This window comes from Mirounga leonina, unplaced genomic scaffold, assembly GCF_011800145.1.
Source record: "Mirounga leonina isolate KUSES-001 unplaced genomic scaffold, KU_Mleo_1.0 Mir_151, whole genome shotgun sequence".
Lineage (NCBI taxonomy): Eukaryota > Metazoa > Chordata > Mammalia > Carnivora > Phocidae > Mirounga > Mirounga leonina.
Genome location: NW_023270377.1, coordinates 4,505,538 through 4,531,590, shown reverse-complemented (window position 1 = coordinate 4,531,590; position 26,053 = coordinate 4,505,538). Strand labels below are relative to the sequence as shown.

Sequence of the window (26,053 nt, the reverse complement as noted above, 5' to 3'; positions counted from 1 at the left end):
TAAAATTCTATACCATGAAGAATGTTCCAATTATTTTAGTCCAGGAAATTTCAAAAGATGGTAGAACCCAATGATATCAGTTAGACTGATTGCCCTGTGACGCCCACTTTCTTGATGGTCTCCAGCCTGTGTTATGGCTGGAAGCCCACGAGCGTGCGTTGGTTGTGAGTGCTTAATTATTGGGGAAATCTGCCCAGATTGGTGGCTTTGGGTTTCATTACTGTTGGTCATCACTGTTAATGGCCATCTGCGCTGATCTGAAATAGCATAGCCTACAGCTCATGTCTCTCCAGGGAGCGAAGGGAAAGAATCTGGCTAAATAATCTGATATTTGTAGATAGAGTGTTCCACAAAGACTAAGTGTTTCTCAGTAGTGGAGTAACTGGGCCAGCTGTGGTGCCTACCACTAACTTTCGATGACTAGGTAATGTATTTACCAAAAAGGAACCTGGCGTGCTTTTCTGAGGATGGGAGTCTAACAACAGTGCTTCTATATCGGGGTGAGTGGCGGGGGATTGAGAGTGCCGGGCTTGAGAAGGCATGAACCATGTAGGATTGGAACGGACACTAGGCAGAGCCGTGCGGCGGCCCCTTTCCAAACCAGCATGTTGCTGTTTGGACCTTGTCATGAGCGCAAACGTGAGTTTCTTGGGCACGTGTGGGCTGCTCACAGTCCCGCTGAGGCTGGACCCAGACTCCACCAGCAGCCACCTTCAGCTTGGGGATCGTGCTGAACCCAGGGAGCTGGGCCCAGTTCGTGCACACAGGGCAGAGTAAGAGATCGAATCAAGTTCAGGGGGAAATAGGCTGGCATGGCGAGGGCCCTTAGTCATTTCGTTCAAAGTTGAGATTGCCTCGGCGTATCGGCCACTGGAGTGTGGCCAGCATTGGAGGGCACGGTTCGTGGGGCTGCTCCAGATGCCTCCAGTGTTCATTAGCCGAATTAGGTTTCCCGGCTGAGCGCCCCAGCCAGTGCTCCTGGACAGACCGACAGGCCAGGCCAAGAGGGTATCGGGACAGGTACAGAGCGTGCCGCCCCCGCCAGCCTCTCCCTTTCCCACTCCTGCCAGATCGATGCCTTGGCTCCTGCAGCCCCTGGGCACTGCAGTCTCCTGAGACCTTTGCTTGGAAAAGATGCTGGAGCAGCAACAGACTCCGGCTTTAGCTTACTTTGGACACTGTGGAAGCAGGAGATGGACCGTTTCCTAAATTTGCCACACATAAAAAAAAAAAATCTTGGAAGTTTTTAAATGTCTCCATTGGATACGTTTAAAGTAAAGAAGATCTCCCAGAAGAGTTGAGTTGTGATCCTTGAGAAACCAGTACGGTTTCCTTATTACACAGGTGTCCATGGACATGTTTATGTAAACAGTCATCCTGCAGACACGAACCCCAAGTTTCAAGCCCTAGCATAAGCTTTGTGCACTTTGCTGTGGCGGAAAGCAGCCTCTTCACAACCCAGACCATCGGTGTGTGGCCCCGGCTGCAGGCCGGGCTCCCGGGCTCCCAGCGGAGGGCCACGTGCTTTGAAACGGTGGCTTCGGAAGCAGGCTGCCGGGCATGAGCTGGGGGACCCGGCTCCGCAGCATGCGATGGAGTTGGCGTGAGGCTGGCAAGCTCGCCGTGTGCTTGGGATGGGTCGGCTGCCAGGGATGCTCCCCGAAGTTGGTCTCCGAGGACAGCCCGCCTGTCTCAGAACTCACTTCTGCAGGCCAGGGAGCTCTGCTGGGTGGTAGCCCCAGGATGTCACTTCCCACTGGGCTCCTTGCTTCCGATCCCTCTTCCTTCCTTCCCACCCTTTCCCAGCCCCATCTTCTTCCAAGGCTTCATTCTTCCCAGTTTGGTGGCCTCATCCCCAGCAGGGTCTGTGGTTCCTCCTGAGCCCCAAGCGCACGCACAGATGAATTAGACCAGCCGTCCTCGGTCGCTGTGACAACTCAGCCTGGCCTCGCTCCGTCGTCTGTAGAGTGCAGGCTTTCTCCGCGCCAGAGGGAAGTTGTGGAAGGAAGCCTCTCACCCCAGCCATGTTTCCTGCTGTTGGAAACCTTACACATTTTTCTCACGGAGGAGAGAACGTCTGTCTGTAAGCCTGGGATGGAGTGGCCCATGCGTGACCAGATCACAGGAAGTGATGGTCTCTCTGGGAACCAGGAGGAAAGAGGGAAAAGACTGACCACCGTAACCCAGACTGAGAAAGTTTCCTGAACGTTGGTGGTGGTGGTGCCTCCCAACCCCGGATGTGCTCACTCTGCGCAACTCATCCGCTTCAGCTGGTCCCCGGGGGCTCGGGGGCCGCCAGCAGGGCCGGCCTCCGGCGGACGGGTCCCCACCTCTCCCGCACTGTGGGGGGAGCAGGAGGAAGCGGAGGTGACGGTCTCAGCCCTGGCTGTTCCTCAGGATGGGTGGTCGCCACACTGGCCATCGCCGGTGCGGTGGGGGCAGCAGGGTAGCCGAGGAGAGGCCCTGGCCCGTTGGGGGGTGGCCGAGAGGGTGCACAGCCCCACCCTGGGCCTGGGGGCCGTCCTGCCTTTTAAACACAAGCTGGAGCCTGTCCTTTGGGGCACACATCCGTAGTCTGCAGCGTTCCTTTGGGGTGGGGGGCATCTCACAGTGGACACCGAGCAACTGGCTGGATGGCGTCCACTCTGGAAATCTGGAAGAAGAGTACTTTGGGTGGGAAGTCTGAGGATCGTGTGTGTGTTCACTTCAGAGGCTTAGCCAGCACCTCCAAAACGGAGGCTGACACTAGTGAGGAGAAGCCCATCCCGGGGTCGGGGCCGCTGGGCGGGATCCCTTAGTCACACGGGAAGGTGAGGCCCACTGCGTGCCTCGCGGTCTGGGGAACCCAGGTCACTTGGTGCCTCTTTCTCAAGATGCTGTTTTTGAGTAAGTTGAACTATAGCCCACTTTAGGTAACAGGTGGCTCAGCCAACCTAAGGAAGCTGCTTGGGGTTTGGGGCCGGTCGGACGGCTGGCCACACTGCTTAGCCCAGGACGCAGGACTGACGGTGCCAACACTGGGGGAGGCCGAGGCCTCCTGGGATGAGCTGGTCACCCACACTCCGGGGCCTCCATCTCCACTTGGCGTTCTGCAAACACAACCCTAAACTAGCAAGATTCAAGTATTCGAGCGGACCTCTGAGGCTGCTCTGTGGTCTGGGTCTCTGTTTCTCGGGGAATTTGTACGTCTGGAAGACCTTTAAAAAGCCCTCCCTGCATCCCGTTCTTGGGGGAGATAGGTCTGAGTGTCTCATTGATGACACCTCGCTGGATCACAGTCAGGGTGGGCGAAGGGCAGCCTGTTCTGTGGACTTCACTACGAGCCGCAGGGAGCACCTTGATGGAAAAATGGAGGGGATAATGAGAAAGAACTCAGACCTGGGGGCTTCACAGTCCAGTGCCCCCACCTATTCATCTTCCGTGTCGGGAGGGCGCTGTCGAAGGCACAGCTGACAGAGGTGTGTGCACTGCGCTTCCGGAGCGGGAGCTCGTGGCCTGGCGGTCGGGCCAGCGGCTTCATGGGGCCCTGGCCAGGACGGCTGTCCCGGGCGTCCTCACGAGGACGCGGGGCACCCGGGCAGAGCCCACCTGCCTGGTACAGGCTCGAATTGCTCACACTGTTGAAGACCTCCTTCTTGGATGTCTCTCCCTTTCTGCACGTGGCCCGAGTTGGAAACAGCCGTGGTTCTGTCCTTTCTCCCTGACCTGCAGAGCTGGACCTCTCCTTCCCACGGCGCCTCCGGCCTGGGCGGAGGAGATGCTCCCGCTGCACGGCATCTCTGCTTCTAGATGCTGCTGACGTTTGCTTGTTTTTTCCCATGTCCTAGAGTCAAACTTGGACTCTCTGAATTGTCCTATCAGAATGCTGATTTCAGTTATTTTTCGGGTTCAAAATCAGACAGAAAATCCACCCCTTTACCGATGCAAAAATGATGAAAAGATCTGGGATGATTCCCTGAGTGGGTATTTATCTCAAAAGAAATAACATCAGGGAAAAAAAGGGAGATACTTCTCTGTGAGAACAACTCTTGCCCGTACCCACTGTTGGTAATCATCATTTAAGATACATGCAATCTTCACATAAGATCAGGACATTTTACTTGATGATTCGCTGTGAATCTGTGATCAATCCCTTCAGCGAGCTTTGCATACCTGCTAAGATAGACCTCAGATTTCTTCAGATAGTGATCACTGAGTTATACCCAGAGAAACTCTTCATTGGTTTCCCCAAAACATTGCAGAAGTCAGACTAGCTTGAGTCTAGATGGCTAGGCAGGTAACTTCGAAGCCCAGATTTCTAGATGTAGAACGTTTGAGTCATGGGCTGACTGATGACCTTGAGATTTCAGCCCCCCCCCCCCCCGCTTTTTTACCGAGCAGAATGATGTCAGACGTCTGTCTGACACCCTACTGCAGGAAGCGTAATTAGTTTTATGATGAGCAATTATTGGATCTTGCTTCCCCTTTATAAGCCACAGTGCTGCAGGCTCTCCTCCTTTGGTCTGTACGTTCTTTTCCAGCCTGGCTGCTTGTACTTCCAGTCTGCTGTCCATCCTGCGGGTAGACCTTCATGACCTTCCTCCACGAGAAGTCCTCCCTGATTGTGTGGCACACCAGCCCTTCTCCTGGTACCCTCCAGCATCTCTGTACCACCCCGTCTAGCAAGGACCATGCCCTGTTCCCCAGTTTGCCCAGAGCTGGTGTAGGCTAGACACCCAGACCAGCACCTGTGGGTCACATGCAGTCAAGTCATGTGGTTCCTGCAGTGTCTTTGCTCCTGCACTGCCGGGGCTAGAATCCTCATGGGGGACGATCCTGGCTCTATTTTGAAAATTCCAGTGACACTGGGGTGGAGGAAATGAACCCCGTTGCACATCTAGACCTCCCTGGGTACAGATCCACTTACGTCGGGTAGGGGAGAACATACACACGCGGTATTACACAAAGGCCATAAAGTCTTAAACCACTGCTGAAATCCCCAAATAATCCATTTTAAAGTGGATTAGGAAAATATGTCAATACTGAGGAGCAGAAATCTGGAACTCTGGCTACAAGTGAACCTTTCTGTTCTGGTCTGACCGCCTGTTTCAGGCAGATGGGACTGAGTTTGAAAACAGTGTGGGAGTTCCTAGAGTGGCCGGCGTCAGCCCTGGGGCAGCAGAAAAACCCCGAGTTTGTTGTGATGGGGACTGTGTAGGGGGATATGGTGGGGCTTTGGGAAGTTTGGGGTAGAAGCCTTGTCCCTGAGTCTGCGCGTGTTCTCGGCCTGCCCCAGGAATAACCGCTGTCCAGTTGTCCCACCAGAGTGGTTTCCCGGGCCCACGGGGGGAGCAGCCCCTCCAGGAGCTCCGTGTCCAGATCTCGTTTGCTTCCAATCGCACTTGATGCTCTGTCTCTTCCCAGGAGAGGCGTTCAGGCATCTTGTAACAGCGGACGTGAGAGTGAATTAAAAACACGCCTCTGTGTAGTCACGTGAGAACCTAGGCCATCCGTGTACATGCACGGAACTCCATCTACTTTGTTTTATGTAGGGAGGGAAGTCACACTGTGGATCTCTGTGGCCTCCAGCACATCCTCACCTCCATCCATCTAAAAACTCGTTCCTTCCTTCATGTCTGACGGGTTCCATCAGCGTCCTGTGCTGATTCTTTCTGATGCTCAGGGGGACCCCGCACTCGTGACTTCCGGGCCTGGCAGGGCCCTTCCGCACCGCGGTGGCCGGGATGGAGCCCAGTGGCGTCAGGATTTGGCAGCCCACTGTGGGGATCACCAAGCGCCTTCGAGGTCCGTGGCTCCGGGTGCTCTGTGGGCTGCTTCTCTTCCTCTGCCGTAGCGATGGTCTCCGCCTTCCGTCCTCCATGGGAACTCATCCAGGAGGACCTCAGAAGTCCCGCTGACACAGGTGATTTCCCAGCACCCCCTTCCCTGACCTCAGGCCTGCTTGTCTGCTCTATTCAGCGGGCGTGGCGCCCTGCCCACCAGGTTTTCCAAAACTCAGCAGTTGTCCGTTGTGCAGAGAAGGGCAGTTCTTCCTGTGGTTCTTTTCCCTTCTCCATATACTTTTCATCCTATTGTTACTTACTTCTCTCCACTTGATTCTTTTAAATGTGTCGATGATGGAGAAGATCCCCACCGTGCTTAGGATGGGGCCCTCACCCCTTCACGGGACCTGCCAGGTCTCGCCATCTGCCGCCCCGCGCACTGCCTCTGACCCGCCATGTCCCTCCCCGGCTGGACTTCCCTTCTAGCTGCTCACACCTGCCATGCTCTCCGGCTTCCGGGCCCTAACACTTGGCGGCTTCTTCCACCAAGAATGCCCTCTCCTGTTCCTCCTCCTTGCCAGACTGACTCTGCTCGTCCTTCCCCCAAAGTCTTGAGAAGGGCACGTTTCTGTGGGGTTTTCTCCACCGGGCCTGTTGGGGTGCACCTGCCGTGCGTGCCCTCCCCTCCCCTTGCTGTGTCCATTATTTCTCTGTTCTCTCGGCATATCCTATGGCCCGAGTCACCCACGAGACCAGGAGTCCCTTGGAGCAGACACCTCCGGGGATCCTGTCAGCTGCATGTCCTTCGCATTGGCGAGATCTTGCTGAACAAAGAATGAGGCACGATTTGGCCACATGCTTGGGCTCTCCTCACACCTGCAGGCCTGCAGTTCCCGAAATCATAGGAGGAGGAAGCCACCTCCTGCTGCTTTAACACTGAACTATGTCACAGCCATATCCAGGCTCACTCTAAGAAAAGATTAAAGGAAAGGTCTCCAAGGTGGGAGAGGAATTCAAGGTTTTGGTTTTGTCTTTTTGATTGTGGTAAAACACACACAACATAAAATTGACCATCTTAACCACTTTTAAGTGTACAGTCCAGTGGTGTGAAGTGTATTCTTATCCAAACGTTCTCGTCTTGCAAAGCTGAGATTGTCCCCTTGAAACACTAAGTCTCCACCCCCTTCCCCACAGCCACTGGGGAGCACCGTCTGTGAATCTGTCTGCTCTAAGTTCCTCAGGTGTGTGGAATCATAGTATTTGTCTTTTTTTTACTGACTTATTTCACTCAGCATAATGTCCTTGACGTCCTGCCGTGTTGTAGCACAGGATGGGGTTTCCTTCCTTTTGAAGGCTGAATCATATTCTGTTCTGTGTCTACACCACATTTTGTTTATCCATTCATCTGTGGGTGGACATTTGGATCACTTCCTGCTCTTGGCTGTTGTGACTCCTGCTGCGAACACGGGTGTGCAGATGCCCCTTAGAAGCTTGAGGTTTTATTGTCCAAACTACAACTATAGAGAACTACAGAGAATAACTGAATTTTAAAGATGCCCAACCTTCACCAGGACCCAGTGGGGAATTTGCTGGGCGCGGTCCTGAGCAGAGCGAATTAGGGAGGAGCCCATGTGGTATGAGAGCAGTCACCCGGCCCCGTTTCCATAGACTGCCCCGGGTTTGTCAGGAGCCCTCCGAGCGTTGGGGAGGCTGTCCCGTCTGTGCTCCAGGCGGCCTGGGAGCTCTCTCTGGCATTCGCCCAGTTTCAGACAGTGTGATGAATATTAGTGCTGTCAAGTCCACGGAATGATCCCAGCAAGGTAGTGTAAATATTTTCGGGGAATTATATACAAGTTTGGTTAGAAAGAATGACTACTAACTCATATCTTTTGCACATACACAAAAAAACTTAGATTCTTCATCAAAGTCTTATTTCTGCCTAAGGAGATTCTTGTTTATTTTATAGAACCTCAGGGTTTGTAAAGTGTTTAGATTTTCAAATAAAATGGCCAGAATGCCAGCGCACTGTGTTACGAGTTGTCTCCACGTTGATCACACAGTGTGTGTGTGAGTAGGGCGTGACCAGACCAAAAAAAGTCTTCATGTTTCTATAAAAACTAAACCATCAAATACCCTAGATCCTACCTAACCTATTTTTTTCTACATTGAAAAAATCCCTCTGCCTTCTTTTCTAAAAAAAAAAAAAAAATAGTATAGTGTATTCGTGTGTTTCTGTAAATATGCAGATTTAACCATGTAGCTTGCGGATTTGAGTCTTAAAGCTTCTGGTAGAGTCGATGGGACATAGTCTTATCAGGACACAGCATGATAGTTCGTCCCTTGACCCAATCTGTATCATTTTGTTTTCCATTTTTGGTCTTTTTAGTTTTCCTAACTGTAGCCAGAGTTCTTGCAAAAAGGTAAATAAATCAAACCCATTGGTTTTCTTCCCAGACAGTAAGTCACTGCTGAGAACTCTCTGCGGGAGAGGATGGATGTGGGGGGTTGCAAGGAAATCTTCTTTCACTTCTACCAAGAGATTGAATTCCATTATTATATTTTATAAATATTTTCCTCTGTGGCTCATAACCCAATTGCTGGCTTGTTGCGAAGGTCTTGCTAGGAAGAGAGAGGTGGAGGTGGAGGGTCTGCCTCTTCTCAGGTGTGCCTGTGGCCCCAAATGGAAACCAATCAAGGTGCGATTTATGTTCATTAAGTGCTTGTCAAAACTGAAAAATTTTCTAATCAACAGCAATCTAGCGGCGGCCCCCTCGATGGCTGGGAGTGCCACCTCGGCCGCGTCGGCTCTCTGCCTGTTACAACTCTAGGCGAAAATCCGCTGATGATTACATTAGGCTAAGCTGCGGAGTAAATGAACCGTGTCTTATTTAGGTACCACTAGCTTCAGTGTAGTCCTGCCCCGCAGGGCACTTGATAGCGTTTTACGGCTTTAAAATTAGTGTAGCTTCCCGTTTGCTGCAGGGAACTGCGTGTTATGCCTTTGAACTCAATAAGCAAAGGGAAGGGCGCCTTTTGTTTTTCCCCCGTATTTTTCTCCCTTGCATTTTAGCAATTTTGTTTTGCATCTTTTCCAGACGGCATTTTGCAATAAAAATGTCTGACTACCATATACATGCCTCCCCCACCAAAAAAAAAAAAAGAAGAAGAAGAAGAAAAGAAAAAAGAAAGGAAGGAAAGAGGAGGGGGAGAAAAATAAAAAGTAGAACATATCAGACGTCTGCGGAGACACAATTTCTTTTTTCCTGTGCTGGGAAGTGAAAGGTCGCTTGGCAGGTCACCCCTCACACCCACATCAAGTCAGAGGGCAAAGACTGGACAGCAGTAAGAAGAGCTGTCGTTTGGGGAGGACTCTGGCACTCTTGTAAACAGTTGGCATATGGTCTCCGTCCATCCTCAGAGCCACCCCACAAGGCGGGAGCTGTTCATCTCCCTGTCTTTAAAGATGTGGAAACGGGGACCAGGAATGATTAAGTAGCATGCGCCGAGCACACAACTCCTGAAACCCTGAGGTTGGGTCCTGGGCATGGTCCCCGAGGCCGTCCTCTGGCCCAAAGGAAGCTGACTTGGTCCTCTGCATACTTCTTAGGTTGAGGAAATCAGAACGTCAGCTGACTGCTCTTCATTGAACATGAAGCTGATCAAACCACCTTGGCAGCAGTAGGCATCAGGGAGACAGAATTACTCCTGGAAAAGCAGTGCCTCAGAAAAAAAACCAAACAGCTGTGGTGAGCATTCAGCATGAGGAGAAATCCTTCAGCGCTGGTGGACAACAATGGATAAGGGAGACTTCTGTCCTGCATGGGTCAAATGGCAGAGAAAAAGGCGTAGTGATCATCAGTGCCCCCCAAGGACAGACTGTGTGTGCTCTTCTGTCTTAAAAACCTGCTTCTTCCAGAGCTGTGTATTCTAGCGAATTCACCCCAAGGAGTCTGAAGTTTCAAAGAGCTTCAGGTCTCTAATATCGCTATGCCAAACATTCCTATCTCACTCAAAACTTCCCAGGTTTAACTGCTGGTCCAGTTGTTTCAAGCCATAATTAATTATGAAAGTACTCAGCCAGGGAACAGTGCCAGCTCCTTGAAGTTCATCGCAGTGAAATCTCACTCATGCTTGCCTTTGGAAGGGGCCTACAGTGACTGGGAAGACAGGAAGCCATTTTCATACCCGACATTCATTTTGTACGGGCTGGGTTTGAGCACGAATGGGTTACAACTGGGTAATACTCAATTTGAACCTAAAATGAGGAAAATCTTTCTTGCAGTGTAAAGCTCGATATCCTAGGTCAGTCAAGACAGATACAATTAGGAAGCAAGAGGTATATTCATAATTCAATCTGGAGTTTTGCGCTGTTTTGATTTATATTATAATGACCTATCCCCCAGGGCTGATGTTGGACTTCAGCCCACACGTGTTGGATGCTCCCCGGCAGAGGGGCCTCAGGAGGTTGGCCCTGGCTCTGCGTGGGAGCTGTCCATGGTGCGTGAAGCGTGCCCCGCCCGGCCCCGTGCTGCTTCCCCGGCCTTCCCATCTACCTGGTCTTCCGTGATCACCGGGCCCAGTAAAGCCTTTCTTCACTAAAGCGTCTGCTGTCTTAACTGTTGCGTGTGTCCCAGGCAGCGGGTACCTTCTTCCTGGGGCGACCGCCGTGCGTCACGTCGGCGTGCGCGTGCAAGCGTTGGTCGAGTGGTCCTGACAAAGGCAGCCCCGAAAGTGAAACCCTGGAATTCTGTCGGCTGTCTGGGGAAACAAAAATCATCTCTCCTGGGTTTTCCACTTTGAAGCTGTGCCTCCTGCCTTGCTATTGTGACTGGTCCTTTGCAGAGAAGGAGAAATTGTCCTCTCTGAGTTATGTGATCTGAAAGGTCGTGGCCAGAAGATTTCTCCTAGTTTTAGGATATTTTCATAGTATTTTTAGGGTGTCAGTTTCGTCCACGCCTGGGGCTGTATATGAGCCTGTTGTTTATTATTCAGAAATGTTGGACTGGCACATTTGCTTAGGTCTCTTTGAATGGACGGTATCATGTGTGTCTTTATAGATTAGTTTCCTTTGAAAACAGTATTACATGGAGTTGGGAATAGCAGTGCATCTAACAATGGCTTCTCTTACATACTTTTTTTTTTCCCCCAAGCCCAGAAGTAAGGATTTTTTAAAAATAGAACTTATACAAACTACTGTTCCTCTTTGAACCTGGACATTCATGAAGTACAGTGAAAATCGGGAGAATGAGTCAATCCTTTCCTCCAGGAAAAGACAAACAAATCTGAAGAACATTTCTGATATCTCTGCAGAAGCCCGGCTCTCATTCCCTTCCCCCAGTTGTGTGCGTGAAGCTGTCGCGTGCTCATGGCCCTTGGCCATCTTGTGAATACTGAACTGGGCAAGTGGTTCTTGAGCCTTTTGGCCTCAAGACTCCTTTACTTAAAAATAACTGAGGAATCCTAAAGGGCTTTTCTTTCTGGGGGTTATATCTTTTCTTTTTTAAGTTTTATTTATTTAAGTCTTCTCTACACCCAGAGTGGGGCTCGAACTCACGACCATGAGATCAAGAGTCGCATGCTCTTCCGACTGAACCAGCCAGGCACCCTATCTGTGGGTTATATCTAATTGATACTTAACACGTTAGAAATCAAAACTAAGAAAACTTTGAAATATTCACGTAATTTATTTAAAAGAATAATACACCGCCCTATGTGGTATTATTACATAAATAACCTTTTTATGAAAAACACATTTTCCACAATGAAAGGAAATCTTGAGAACAGTAGGATTGTCTTACTGTTTCCAAAGCTCGTTGATACCTGGCTTAATAAAAGAGAGCTGCCATCTGCCTTCAGTCTTCTGAGGTACATTGTTTTGATTGAAGTGTATCAAGAACCTCACCTTATATAGCTATTTAGCTGGAAGCGGGAGGAGAATTCTAATTCTAATTCTAAGTATTCTAATTCTAATATTCTAATAACCATTCAAGTCATCGTGGATGTTCCTTTTGGGTATTCTATCGAAATGCAACATGTGACAATTGATTATAGCTTAGGAATGCAGCATGGAATCTGAAAGAGTATCACTCACTGTTTCCTTCTCTGCTCAGTGAAGATCCATTGTACTGTCTTGCTTGTTGAATGACCTTTCATCCTTCCATGTGACACCATGCATGTGTCATTTCAAAAACATTGCTTAGGGGTGCCTGGGTGGCTCATTCGGTGAAGCATCCAACTCTTGATTTCAACTCAGGTCTTGATCTCAGGATTGTGAGATCCAGAATCCTGCATTGGGCTCCATGCTCGGCATGGAGTCAGCTTGAGATTCTCTCCCTTTCCCTCTCTCTCTCTCCCTCTACCTCCCCCTGTGTGTGTATGTGTATGCTCGCTCTCTCTCAAATAAATAAATAAATAATTGAAAAAAATTTGTTTAACTGAGGTATGCAGCTTTCCTAATGGTAACACTTTTCATCATATAATATCCAGAAACTGTTTTCATTTATATCACCGCCCATCTTGTCAGGAAAGAACATCAGTATTTGGAAAGTGTCAAGCTCATGGTGAGAGATACAAGTTGCCAAGATTCTCATCCTCACTAGAAGCTCAGATTATACACTAGCCACAGATACTGTCCACTGTTTCCCCTGCAGTGCTCACATTGGTCATTTTCAAGAAAATACCTGCCGAGGGCCCAAAACAGAATAGTCATAGTTAATGGCTGACGTAATCATTCTTTCAAGTAAAAATGGGTCCCACCAAAAACGCGCTAGTTCGACTTGCAACTCAGACAACTGCAGAAGTGTGTTTCTGTGGGACACCCATCCCCTTCCGCATGTGACACCAACACTCACGCGTGCTTGCCGTGTCATTACCCGGAAAATTAAGAAGACATGTATGTACTCGGGGTTGAAATGTTTAAGAATTAATAACTGCTTTTTTTAAAGATTTTATTTATTTATTTATTTGACAGAGCGACAGAGAAAAGCAGGGGGAGCGGCAGAGGGAGAGGGAGAGGCAGGCTTCCCGCTGAGCAGGGAGCCCGACCTGGGGCTCGATCCCAGGACCCTGGGATCATGACCTGAGCTGAAGGCAGACGCTTAACCGACTGAGCCACCCAGGAGCCCCAAGAACATTCTTAAATGAAACTTTGTTTTTATTTAGAGAGCATGGCAATGAATACTGACAGTAGGGACTAGTACAGTTTGGTTCCACTGCCTGGGTATATGCTCTGGAACTAGCAGTTTTAGTCACCATAAAAACAAATTTCAAGTCTGGAAAAGGCAAACCAGTGTCTTGGGATGTTTTGAAAATAGCCCTGAACGTGTGAACCCCTGGATAGGGTATCAGGGACCACACCTTGAGGACTGCCAAGCTAGGTCATGCAAAGAGGAAAAATCCAATATATTGGCCATGGCAAGTATCAGTTTGTGCTAATGATTATCTAACCTAGACAAAATGTGTTACATGTTAATATATTACATTTCTAAGCACTTATGTACAATTAGAAACCAGGACTTAACTGGAACAAAACCTAATTGGAACAAAAATTTCTGTGATTTTTTTTCCATCATTTAATGATGAAATGAAGAGTCTTCATACTGTTTAAAAAGTCTGTGTAAAATCACAGCGGTGTTGATTGCGTTATCTATACTTAGAAGAAAGTAGAGTTGCAAAGCCGTGTGTTTTATTCAGATGCTCTCATTCCGAGGTGCCAGTCATACCATTTCTGCATTTGGGGTTGGCTTTAAGATCTTGTTAACTGCTTTTGGTACCCCCGTGAACACATCAAGCAAACCCATCTTTCAGCAGACAGCCAAAGGTAACGCCGGGATGGGAGGCAGTGAGAATCAATATAGTAAGAGTATTTTTAGGGACTATTGATGGATTGCTGTATTTTGAGCTTAAGTCCAAGCGCCAGATGCCCCAGAGCTGACTAAGATGAACTCACCATTTACTGAGAACCGTAAGGCCATCACGCACGGAGAGGGCTCTGGGATGGCCAAGCCAAGACCTCCACACCCTTCCTTCTGCAGTTTTGGGGAGAACTCCTGGGTTGCTCCAGTAGCCTCATTGGTATTTGGGTGAGGGCTTACTCTCCCTGCCCAAGCACCGTGTTAGCCAGTTGATGGCCTCCAGGTCCTGGTAACGCAGGACCGTGAGACTCGAGGACTAGATTGTACAGCCGCAAATCAATTAATTCTCCGTATCCGGAGAGATCCCGTACACCACGGCACTAATGACTCCATGGCCCTCTCTGAAGGCAGCCCCCCAGAAGGTGGGAGCCGCGTTAAGCCATGCTACTGTCAGCAAGCTGGAAGCTGCTGTGGGTCTCTGACACGGCTCTCAATTGCTAGCAGGTTTCTCTCATTGCACCTCATTTGCATCTGGGACATCAATTAGCATGTTTGTTGAGGCTAATTGAATGAAACTCAATCATAGCTCTTAATTGCTTGACTATGTGAAAAGAAATCACATTAATGCAGCTAATTAAGTGTACGGCAATAGATGCAACATAATTAGGAGAGAGAGGTAAAAAACAAGGGATGCAAAGGTGCAGGAGTGGGCTTGCAGGGGGACGCCGTGCACGGCTCCCGAGCCATCGGCACGTTCAGCAACGGGTCCCTTTGCTCCAGCACCTGCTTGGAAAAAATAATCCGCACGACGAGCTCGGACAACTTGAGAAGAAAAATGCAAATAGGTTTGCAATTACTACTTTTTCAAGCTGTTGAGGGGCAGGAGATGACACCTCTGGGGGGCCTGGCTCTTGAGTGGGCCCCAGGGACTTGTTAAGTGCTGTTTAAAAGTACTTGGCTTTGAATTACCCTCATGCCTTGTTAAAGGGTTTTTTCCCCTTTTATCATCGATCAGCATTTTCTACAAGGAACAGGAGAAGGGTACTATCTGTAACATTTGCATATCAAAATCAAGCTTGCTGTCTTTACTTCACCCAGCGAGGTCCCTACCTCAGACCCGTAGGGCGGCACGTCCCACTTCTGAGGAGGCGACATTGGTTAGTGGTCCTAGCTTTAATTCCTCAAGTACCAAGCTGGGGAGAGATGAAAAGGCTGGATTCTTTCAAAAACAGAAAACTCAGCGTCGTTTCTCTTGGGGGAAACCTGAAGCTGCATACGCGCGCCTTTGCATTCCACCTGTTTCTGAAGCACCACGTTGAAGGGCTTTTATGGATTAGGAAGTGCATTTTGTAAGGTTTATAAAAATGTTAGTGGCTTGCACTGTAAGAATTGCCAAGTTTATATCCTGGTTTTTTTAGATCTAGTTCCTCTGAAGTTTCGGCGCCTAACTCAAGCGAGAAAACAGATTCCCTGGCCCATGCTGAGCCAAAGATAAATGTGTTCCCTTGCCGCATTCAAATCCAAAGAGCAGACACTTGGTACAATTTCTATAATAATTTTGAATAAAATATCCTGGTTATTGTATGTTAAAACATGCCTATTAAAAGAGCCCATGCTGAGGCTTTAGTCACTATCTGATTAGCCTCATTTTAGAGCCCATAAGCAATAAATGCTCAATTACACTCCTGTTATTGTATTTTAATTTGTTAAGAATTGGCATTAAAGAAGAAAGTTATAGCAAGTTGATATTTTTGAAAGAGTTACTATGCGAGAATGAATTTATTATTTACAAGCCTTAACTTCGGTGACGAAGCTTAGGTTGGCCTATTTTCGGGGGATATTAATGGAAGTAAGTTAAATATGTTTAAGAACAACCTTTTTTTTTTTTCTCTGTAAATGACCTTGACCCTCAGCCCTACAGTAACCAAGGATCACTTCCCTTGTGCTTTTCGTTCACCGTCCTCAACACCCCAAGCTCATTCATGAGGTTCCCTGTAATTTTTCCAGTCTGTCTTATCTTTCAGTCTAATTTAATGGTAATAACTTTCTGTCTTTGGTCCACATCCTTTCAGAACTGTAGCTCTTTCACGGTCGATTATATTTTGGGGAGCTTCCCAAGCACCTTGACTTCCATGTGGAGTCTTGGGTCTGTCAAGATGGCAGAGACGAACGCCAGCTAGCCTGTCCTGTGGGGTCAGGGTGCACTGGGGCCTCTGCTCCTGGCTGCCATGGCTGACAGCAGATTTGTGGACCCCACTATATCTCTCTGGATGGTTTATCAACTGCTGACAGTGGCCTCCCCACTCCCAGTGAAGAGCTGATCTGTATCCGCCCACCCTTAGGTGCAGCCCCGGATCCTTTCTCCAGTGGTCTTTGGTCCCATGTTCCTCCTGGCTCCAGCCTTGCGTGGGCTTTTTAGCGTTCATTCTGCACCAAGAATTGGCCATTTGAGTTCTCTCCTTAGGAAGTCACTAGAGACCCTGTAGCGTCTTTTCCTCCTGGGCTGGTGATTTTCGAATCTTCTATAGTTGTGTGTTTCTCTATCAGAACATCTCCCCCACCGTGGCCACTCACATTCTGGAGTTTCTCTTTTTGCCCTCCTCCACTGCTGAGAATTCCTGCACCCTCTTTCCTGAGTCTGGGTTGGATCCCATGTGACCCCCCCCCCCAAGTGCTTATGTAGCGGGTTTTGATGGCAGAGAGAAGACACCTCTTCTTACACTCTCCGTCCTGAGGTCCCACCTTTGGGTTCCTTCCCCTGTGTTGGAATCTTGTGCTTCTGCTTCCTTTTTGTATCGTTGCTTCTGTCAGCAGTCATCCTGCTGTTTGATGAACCCGAAATTGATTCCCAACCCCTTCACCTGCTGGAACGTGAACATTCTCCTACAATTAAAAGATCCTCAGCCTACTTCCCAGAAGCCACTGGGATCCTCATCTCGGCTTCCCTGCCACTCTCTTGGCCCCTCAGGCTTCCTTGATACACTAAGGCTGACATTCCTCATCCCACAGGCTGGGGCTTCTGTCCCTTACACTTTGCTTCTAGAACTTTCTCTGGCTCTCTCTGCATCTCTTGACTGTTGGTTAGCATTTACAAGCAAACAGCTCAATTTTCCAGCCTCCCTGGGTCCCTTGCAGCCCACAGGCTGGTTCATTTGGCAGTTCTGAAATTACATGGACTAAGAACTTAATTGTTTATACTAACTACACATTTATTGGCTTTTTTCCTTTGTGTTCTAAAAGGAATCTACCAATATTCTGCCAAGGAAGGAATGTGTTTATTTCATTTCATGCTTAGTCTTAAAACACTTGAGATGTTACTTACCCAAGAGTGTTTACGAATACGTCCTTTCTTAATGTGTGAGGTCCATTTAATATGTCTACAGAGGCAAGAGGGCACCTTGCCCAAAAATTGCATTTGGAGGTCCAGTAATTCCTAATTCACCACTAGGCCCCTTACCCTGGCTGTCCTTTGCCTCCTCCATTCCCCCACCCGGCAACCAATCCTTGGGTGTTGTTTTACTCCACACTTAAATGTTGTCAGGTGACCTCCACAGAGACTATCACTGTCTTAGCTTCCCTGTGGTTCCCTGTTAGCTGCTGGTCATTCACCTCCAGCATGAAGAGAACAGCAAGATACTTTTTCTGAGTATAGTGAACCACTTGGAGAAACACAATGCTCGAGTACGAGACTTACTCAATGTTCTTTCTTTTTCACACACCCAGCTATTACACATCCATCCGTGAGCTCCGTGTTTTCTCAACACCATACCACCAACCTCTCGGACATTTTCCTGGTCCTTAGTGAAATGCTTGACCTTTTACTTAGTTTCCACCTGAGCTTCATTCTTGTCTAGGCACTTAGTGGTATTGGCATCTGAGACAGAACAGTTGTTACAAAATATTCCTATTGCATGGAATTTTACCTGAAACTTAGAGGAAGATCCTGGGGTCCTAGTGTGCCATGTAATAAGCAGCAGTTTAAAAAAATACGATTTCATATGGATACTTATTTTCTCCAGCTGGTGTGTCATCCCCCCGATGGAAGCATTTCCTGTGTCTCCTTGTATTTCCAGGGTCTGGGCTAGTTCAGGACACAGAGGCTGTGATTTCAGTATATTGATGATGCCACCATCCTTGACAGATCAAAACCTCATTATTTTTAAAGTGCTTGCCACAGTGGAAGGGTCATAGGATTGCAGCTTGTGGTGTCTGATAGAACCTTGTGTCCTAGATTGTACGAGGTTTTCTTTTTAATCTCTCTTGGATGTTTAACATTTTGAACAGGATTACATGCAGAACGTTCATGGTAAAGAGATTGATCTTCTGAGAACCACTGTGAAAGTCCCAGGGAAGAGGCCACCCCGAGCCACGTCGGCCTGCGCGCCCATCTCCAGCCCTAAAACTAACGGCCTGTCCAAGGACATGAGCAGTTTACACATCTCACCAAATTCAGGTAAGCTTATGGCAGACCCGCGCAAGAATCCAGTGTGACGGCAGCAGTAGATGCGGCTGGTTGCAGGACAGTGTGGAGCCTCGGAGGTGAAGTGCGGTTGGAACCATTAACATTGTACATTAAGGTTTAGAAACCTCTTCTCTTCTGTGGGTGGTCGTTTCCCCTCTGCCTGTGGTTCCGGGACCGCCTGGTAGCATGTGGCGCCATCTTGAGTCACGGTCTCAAACCAACCACGAGGTCTTCCCAGAGCTGTGTAGTTGGAAGTAGAGTTTTGCATATGATTGAGGATTTAAGAGCCATCTAAAGTATGTAAATGAGTTGTGAGAGTATCACGGGCTCGTGTGTATCTGTAGTGACCAAGTGGTGGATGAAAGTGGAAGAGCTATTTGGAGCAAGATTGAAAGGAAACTGTCGGACCTCAACTTTAAATTCTCTCGGTTTTATATTGTAACTTTTATGTCATTCTTTGACAGAACTTTAGTTTTCTTTATTCTCTTTTGAAAGGAGAATTTGCTCTTTAATTCAGGATCAGAGAAAAGTGTTTTCTCAAATCTAGATGTGTTTAGAAATTTCTGGCCATTGGTGTGCAATTGCAGGCCATTCAAAATGTCATGGTTCGTTTTTGTTAAAGAATCTTTGCAAATGGTTGCCCTCTGGCTTTGACCTTCGAGTGATTACTTATCAGAGAAAAGGCCTGAGTCCTCCTTCTAACACACTTCCACACACGGATTTGTTTTCTCCAGCAAAAAGTCCCTTTCTTCTCTCTGACATACATCAGTCTTCTCAAAATAAATTACTGTCCTTTGGTACTTTCTGGGATAGGTCTTTGCTGCATTTTTCCCCTTCTGAGGTGTCAGGTGCTTTCAAAGAGGGATGGTGCTGACCCCATGGCTCTGTGCCACATACACAGATTGGTGAAAGCAGGGTAGTAGAAAGGGGCCAGAATTGGGGTCCACTGGGGCTCTACTGCATGATACCAAGTGGCGTTGGACCACTAACTCGGTTAGGCCGATCTTGCCTGACCTGCCTACCTCACAGAGATGTGATGACAGGTAAGATAACACATATGAAAGTTTTGGGAAGCTCATAAAGTATAATACAAACATCAGCTGTTATTAAAAATCCAAAGAAAACTGGGCTTTCTGCTAAGGGAGACATCAGTTCATTCCAGAATGGTGATAAGGTCTCCCACGACCTGCTGACCTTCCTTCCAAGACATACATCAAATTTCCCTTTTCAGGATGGTTGTGCTAAATAGGAAGAGAGAAAAGAAGTGCCCGGGGTAGGTCGGGGGGTGGGGGGAGTTCTGTATTGAATGAAAAGCTGATGTCTTCATTACTTTCTATTTATTAATTATTCAAAAAATATTTAGTGAGCACCTGTCCTATGCCAGGAACTGTGTATGCTGTGGATGTGGAGACCCTGATCTCCAGAACTTATACACAAGGCCATCACCTTAAAACCAGCTAATTTTCCACTTCTCCTTCTAACCCACCATGCCAAATCCATCCATTTATTTATTCACGTCAATAAACATTTATGGCATTTCTGATGTATGCCCATGGTCCTGGGCCCTGGGGACACGGAAGATTAAGACCCCATCTCTACTCTCGAGAATATCACCCTCTGGTGGGGAAGAAAGACCAGCAGACAGGTAAAGGCAGGGCTTTGCAGCAGGTCATGGTACGAATACATAAGGGGGCCTGAAGGCCCAGGGGTGATGAGTCCAGTCTCCCCTAGGAGGTGGGGCAAGGCTCAGGGCTTGGGGGGGGTGCTTTGCTGGGTGTAAAGAAAGGATGGGAGTCTGCCAGGCATGAGAATGAGGGAAGAGCCTCAGTGATTTGAAGGAGTTTTGCAGATGTAATGTTTGGAGTTTGAGTTTTTTAATCTTGAGACTTACGTTCTTTGGTGCTGAACTGCCCCTTGTTTTCCTCAGGAAAATGTAACGTTTGGTAAACAGAAAATACAAAATGCCATGTAACCTTACCATATGCGTGGAGTAGCTCATGTCCTGGGCCTCAGCTAAAGGAACATTCCTTTAGTGCCCATTTCTTTCTCTTGAATGCCCTCGCATTGGGTGGGTGGGAGGGTTTGGGGCAGTGCCGAATCCCTTTCCCTGCTCCCACGCTCAGCTGATTACGGCACGTTCTTCCAACCCTCAGCCAAGTTAATTCCTCTTAAAGGGAGCTTGCTGGATTTTTCATCTTCTTTAGATCACAAGTAGGGAAACGGAGGTATGACCACAGGAGCACAGTGCCACTTTGGGGAAAGAAAGTGCCTCGTGGTCGTGGCAGTGCTCAGGGACATGGCATCCTCGTCTCTGCGTGCAGGTGATGTCATGGGCTGGTGACCCCCTGTCCGCTTGTTCGTAGGTGCTCACTCACATGAAGAATTTAACCTGAAGTACATTGATGTTATTTTAAGTGGTGGACTTTGACCTAAAACTAGGTATTATTTTAGCTATTTTAGAGCTGTTTGCCAAATGCTACTTAACTGTATTCTTCTTTCTCAGCTCATTTGAATTCTGCTGTTTTGGTCTGGAGGTCTAAGTTAACATGGAGATGTTTCTTTTTATGCTCTTCGTTTTTATTTGTTTTCTTATCTCAGTTACTGGACTAGATCAATGTTCTGTGCCTTTCCTTTTAGTAACTTTTTCATTTACATAGACATGATAACGTGCATGTACCTAAATCTTTGTGTATAACACTTATTACTGTCTTAGAATAAATGTCTGTAAGTGAAGTGATTCAGTCAGTGGATATAAACATTTATAAGATTCTTGGTACACATTTCCAAATTAATTCCTAGAGGGGTTTTGTTATACAAATGCCCTTCCATCTCTAAAGTGAGTACCCATTTCACCCACACACACTTGCTAGCATTGCTGTTATTGTTTTTGGAATCTATACTAAAAATACCTCACACTTTGTTTATTTGGATTTTTTCAGTTAATGCTAAAGTTGACCATCTCATGCTTGTTGATCACAGGTATTTCTCACATTGCAATTGTTTAGATGTATCTTTTCCCATTTTTGTACTAGGGGTGTTTATCTTTTTCTTATTCGTATATAAGAACTCTTTATATGTTAAGGATATTAGCACTTTATAATATGTTCTGCAGGTATTTTCCCAGTTTATTATTTGCTTTTTAAATTTTATGGTCTTATTTACATATAGAGGTTTTCCCCTTTTTAATATGTAATCAAGAATATATACATATAATCAAATCATAAGTGTTCTGCAGTTTCTACTTTAGATATTTAGAAGGCCTTTAATAATCCTGAAAACAGATCACAATTCATATATATGTATTTCTGAGTTTTACATTTTTATTATTGTTTCTTTCTTAAGAATATTTAGCCTTTAATCTATCTTTAATTTGTTTGGGTCAATTATGCACAATAGGAAATCTAATTAAACTCCTTTTTCAAATAGATTACTAATTGTCCTTTCTCTGTCGAACTGTTTACTTATGACTGTGTGTGGCACCTTTATTATACACCTAACTCATTTAATCGAAATCACTGTTTCTGGGCTTGAGAATCTATTCAGTTGACCTACTGTCTCCACATTGTGTTACCATATATGGATTTACCACAGTGTCTTAGATTTATGATTCAGTTTATATCTGGTAGTAATATTACTCTCTTTTTCTTGTTGTTCTTGGCTATTGCCACTCATTTATTTTTTCCAATAAACTTCAGAGTAATTTGAAACCTCCTTCCCCCAAAAAATAATCACATTGTGACTAATTGGCAATGCTTTTAATCTATCAGTTAATTGTGGAGGAACTAACATCTTTACTATATTGAGCTTCTTGTCATGGAACACAAGTCTTGTCCAATTTATTCAAACCTAATATATATATTCCTCAGTAAAATTTTAACACTTTTCTTCATTTAGATGTATCGTGCCAATCCATTCTGTTAGTTTATAATTTTTGATGAAATGTGAGGCTAATCTTTTTTGGGAGAGGGGCGGGGGAGAAGGGGGCTGTCTATTATCTCATCTACTTCGCAAGAAATAAGAAAGCTCGTGATTTTTATATTTTTTATATCCAGTCATCGTACTGAACTCTTGTTAGTGGGAATATTTATTCAGATGTTTCTCTTGATTTTCTAGTATATGCTCATAATGCATCTCACATTTCAAATATGACAGTACCTAAATGTATGTCAGTGTTGACTTTTGGATACCTTACTGCTTTGCTTCTTGTACTGCTCATGAACCATCATTACTGGGTCAGCTGTATGTATGTCCAGCCCCGATTAGTGCTCTGGAGTTTCGGGGGGGGTACGAGGTCCTCCCTTCAGGGGCCTTGCTTCACCAGTCTTGGAATGTTGACTACATTTCATACATTGAAATGCTAGAAGTGTGATGATCTACATGTCAGGTTTTGCCCTGGGCTTGGGGAAGAGGAGGAAAAACACATTGTCCAAGTAGCTGCCTTGTGTGCTGATAACTGAGCCCGGGTCTCCCTTTGGGGCCCACAAGTTATGCAGAGCAGAAGAGCCGCAGTGAAGGTGGGGCGGCCCCACGCTCCATCGGGCAGCTGTGACAGGCAGGCACGGCGAGCTGAGGGACGCGTTCAGGAGGAGCCGGCCATTGGCGTCCCCGCCTCCAATCCCATGTGGATGCTGATGCTTGAAAGAGAAGGGAGCAGCCTGGGGAGCTCAGACCTCCACACAGTCAGAGAGACCGAAAGAAATGGCAAGGAAAGGCAGTTCTGACTGTGAGGGACGTCACTGAAGTGCACCAGCCTGCCCACGAGCTCTGCACTGTTGACGTAAACCAAACCTCCCCATCAGCATGGACCACACGCCTTCCAAAGGCTGCATGGCCAGCCCCTGCCTCTGCCTGATGGACCTGCAGGCACTCGTTCACAAATACGCAGCCAAGACGTTTGTGGAAACCAACAGTAAAAATGAGAGGAACAAAGATAAGCAACACTGATCCTATAAGAAAGAGTGAGAGGTGGGGAGGAAGGAGGAAGACTTAAGAGGCTAATTATTGTGTTCATAAAATGAAACGAAGGTGACATGAAAAACCTGGGGAGAAAGAGTCCTTGAAAATTAAAGAAAAATTGTTTAAAAAAAAAAAAAATTAAAAAAATTTTTAATTCAGTAGCTAGGTTCAGTGCTATAAAGAACACGGCCAAGGATACTGTTGGTGATCATACCTGTGACAAAGGAAAGCACACTGGAGGTGATGAAGGACATGCTGATGTCTTCCCATCTGAAGAGCTCAGTGTCAAGTTCAGGGGAGAGGAGGCTCTGGAAACACAGACAGAATCCCGGAAAGCATCCCAGTAAAGAGGAGAGCATGCTTACCTACCGAGAGGGAACTCTTCCGGCCTGTGGACTTCAGAGCAAACACCACATGCTAAAGACAATGGAAGAATGCCTTTCTAAGGACAAATCATTTTGAACCCAGAAGTCTATGCAGGGCCAAACTAATATCAATCAAGTATGAAGATAGGAAAAAAAAAATTTTTTTTTTAGGTGATGTACAAGAATGCAGAAACAAACAACTTTTTGAAAAATTTACTTAAGCATCTACTCCAGCAAGAAAGAGGAGGAAGAAGAATAATCCGGGGGATATTTATTCAGGCCTGGTTCAGTTCCTGCTTCTTCCAAGGTCACTCACTCAGGATGTCCATGGAGGTATCTGCCGCATATCTGCCACTCCCCCTGCTTTGGCTTGGAACCTACATCGCCATTCTAATCAGAAGCCACATTTTAGGGGCGCCTGGGTGGCGCCCCTAAAATGTCAAGCATCTGCCTTCGGCTCAGGTCAGGATCCCAGCATCCTAGGATCGAGCCCCGCATCAGGCTCCTTGCTCAGCAGGAAGCCTGCTTCTCCCTTTCCCACTCCCCCTGCTTGTGTTCCCTCTCTCGCTGTCTCTCTCTCTCTGTTAAATAAATAAATAAATAATCTTTTAAAATATATATATAAGAAAAAAAAGGCAACATTTTAGAGAATCCACCCGGTTGTAATTTCAGGCATAGTTGCAGAGAAGACAGTCAGATGTCCCACAGTATCTTCTGACGTTGTCAGCCAGGCTGGTTTAGAATTGTATCCACCCATGATGGAATGCCGAGTTGTGTCAGGTCTGAACGTTATGCTGACATTTAAGTAACAGGAAAACATATTGGTCCACAGAAGGGCCTTGAGAGGCAGAAACCCTAAATTGAATCCCACCTTCCCCATCTTAGAACCTTGTGTGGATGAACGTCCGCATCCTCCTTGCTACGGTGGCCTGATGGACCTACCTCGCTCTGTGAGCGCACCTTTGCAAAGCCCGGCGGCCCAGGGCAAGTCTCTGGATTCTATTGGGAATCCATCGTTTTAGTTGTGCTTGTCACTGATGAAGAAAAGGAAGCAAGAGGGGACAGAAATTTTGCATGAATCGTTTTCATGCCAAGCACTGTTGTTTCTCTCGCCTGTGTGCGGCCCTCGTGGGTCAGCAACAGTAAACCCGCCCCCCCCCAGCATCCCCCCTGCGGTGGTGGGAGCGGCAGGCAGAGTGGCGTTCTGCAGGACCAACCGGGGTCTCCGTGGGCACCGGGCTCCCGGTCCATGTCCCCCCGACTCTTTATTCCCCGACTGCCCCATTTTGTTCTGAGATGCCAGATACCTCCCTGTCCCGAAAGTGTGTCTTTGTTGGGTATTTGGAACGGTGACTGTGTTTTTATCCTCAGCAGAGCCATGCGTAGGCCTTTGTAGCGGGAAACCTTGCCCCCTCCTCTCCCTCCCTCCCTGTGCTTCGGGCCCCCAGCGGTTTAAAAATATTAAAGCCGCCGGGAGGGTTGAGGCTGATTTTCCGGGGGTGGGGGCGGGGATCTCGATGTGTTTTGAGTATTGAACTGCCGTTGACATCTAAAGTCTCAACCATGCTGTTTTCCTCCACACTTCAGTAATCAGGACATCCAGCAAACCCATAAAAAACCAAACTAATAGCATGAATATTCAGTGACCTAGAATACTAATTATTGTCATGAATATTAATGTGATCGGACTTGCTTTTTCCTCTCCTCTTTCTCTCCCGTCCTCTTTCTCCCTCTCTCCCTCTCTCTTTTTTTCCACTTAGCCGGCTCTAAAGATGGGTCATAATGAGAGCATTTAAGAGGGAGCGCGCTCTCCGCCGTGACAGGGACTGGGGTAATAAGGAGAGCTTGATTAACGCGGTGCACTTGGGGGAGAGATGAGAGGCTTCACGTGGGCCTGTTCGGGGGGGGCAATGAGACACCAGTGGTTCTGTTGCTCGTCCCGGAGATTAATGAGGCCTAAGAGTGCATTAGGAACCGTGACAAAGGTTTGATCTAATGGGCTCAGCCATTTCTCCTTTGAGTGACAGACGCACAGAAGTAATTGGCTGTGCAGAATGGCAGCTCATTGGCGGTACTTAAGGATACATTATCCCCGTTGTGTGGCCCGCAGAGGCTGTTTATCAAAACTGCTCACACTGCAGACGCCGAGCCGCTAAGCTGCTGTTACAGTGGTAATAGCTATTAAAAAATAAATAAATAAGAAACGCGACATCAAAACTGGATCCGTTGTCTCCTAGAAACAAAGTTTTTCTTTGTTTAGTTTCAAGCGGTCTAGAAAACAACTTTAATAACTCCAGAGTCTGTTCCGGGCACGGAATGAGACGCGTGGCTCACGTGCGCCTCCGGGGTTGTGGGCCACTGGGCAGGGGACCCCCCCACCCCGGGCCTTGCTTCTCACTGCGTTTCTGCCTCGGTCACCCCTTCCTGTCGCACACTTGGCACACTTCGGACTTTGTTTGCCACGTTAATCGTCTGCTTCATAGATTGGGTGCTCCTGCTAAACACCCTTCTAGCCACTCGGTAGAACGCTTGCAAATTCTCTGGGTGAGAATTATTTTGCTAAAAAAGGATCAAAAATCAGTATCCCGTGATAATCTGCTTCCACGAACCAGGGTCTACTTGGAGTAGTTTTGATGGCTGTTTAATAACTTACTA

At 47.3% G+C, this 26,053-nt stretch overlaps 1 protein-coding gene across 8 annotated transcripts in view; it reads left to right on the top strand.

Moving 5' to 3' along the window:
* Positions 1-26,053, top strand: part of AGAP1 (ArfGAP with GTPase domain, ankyrin repeat and PH domain 1) — a 524,731-nt gene that overhangs the window by 326,047 nt on the left and 172,631 nt on the right. For all 8 annotated transcript variants that reach the window (XM_035006807.1, XM_035006806.1, XM_035006805.1 and 5 more), the window contains one exon: positions 17,900-18,068. In XM_035006807.1, the coding sequence (XP_034862698.1) occupies positions 17,900-18,068 (169 nt within the window). The remainder of the gene's footprint in view (positions 1-17,899; positions 18,069-26,053) is intronic.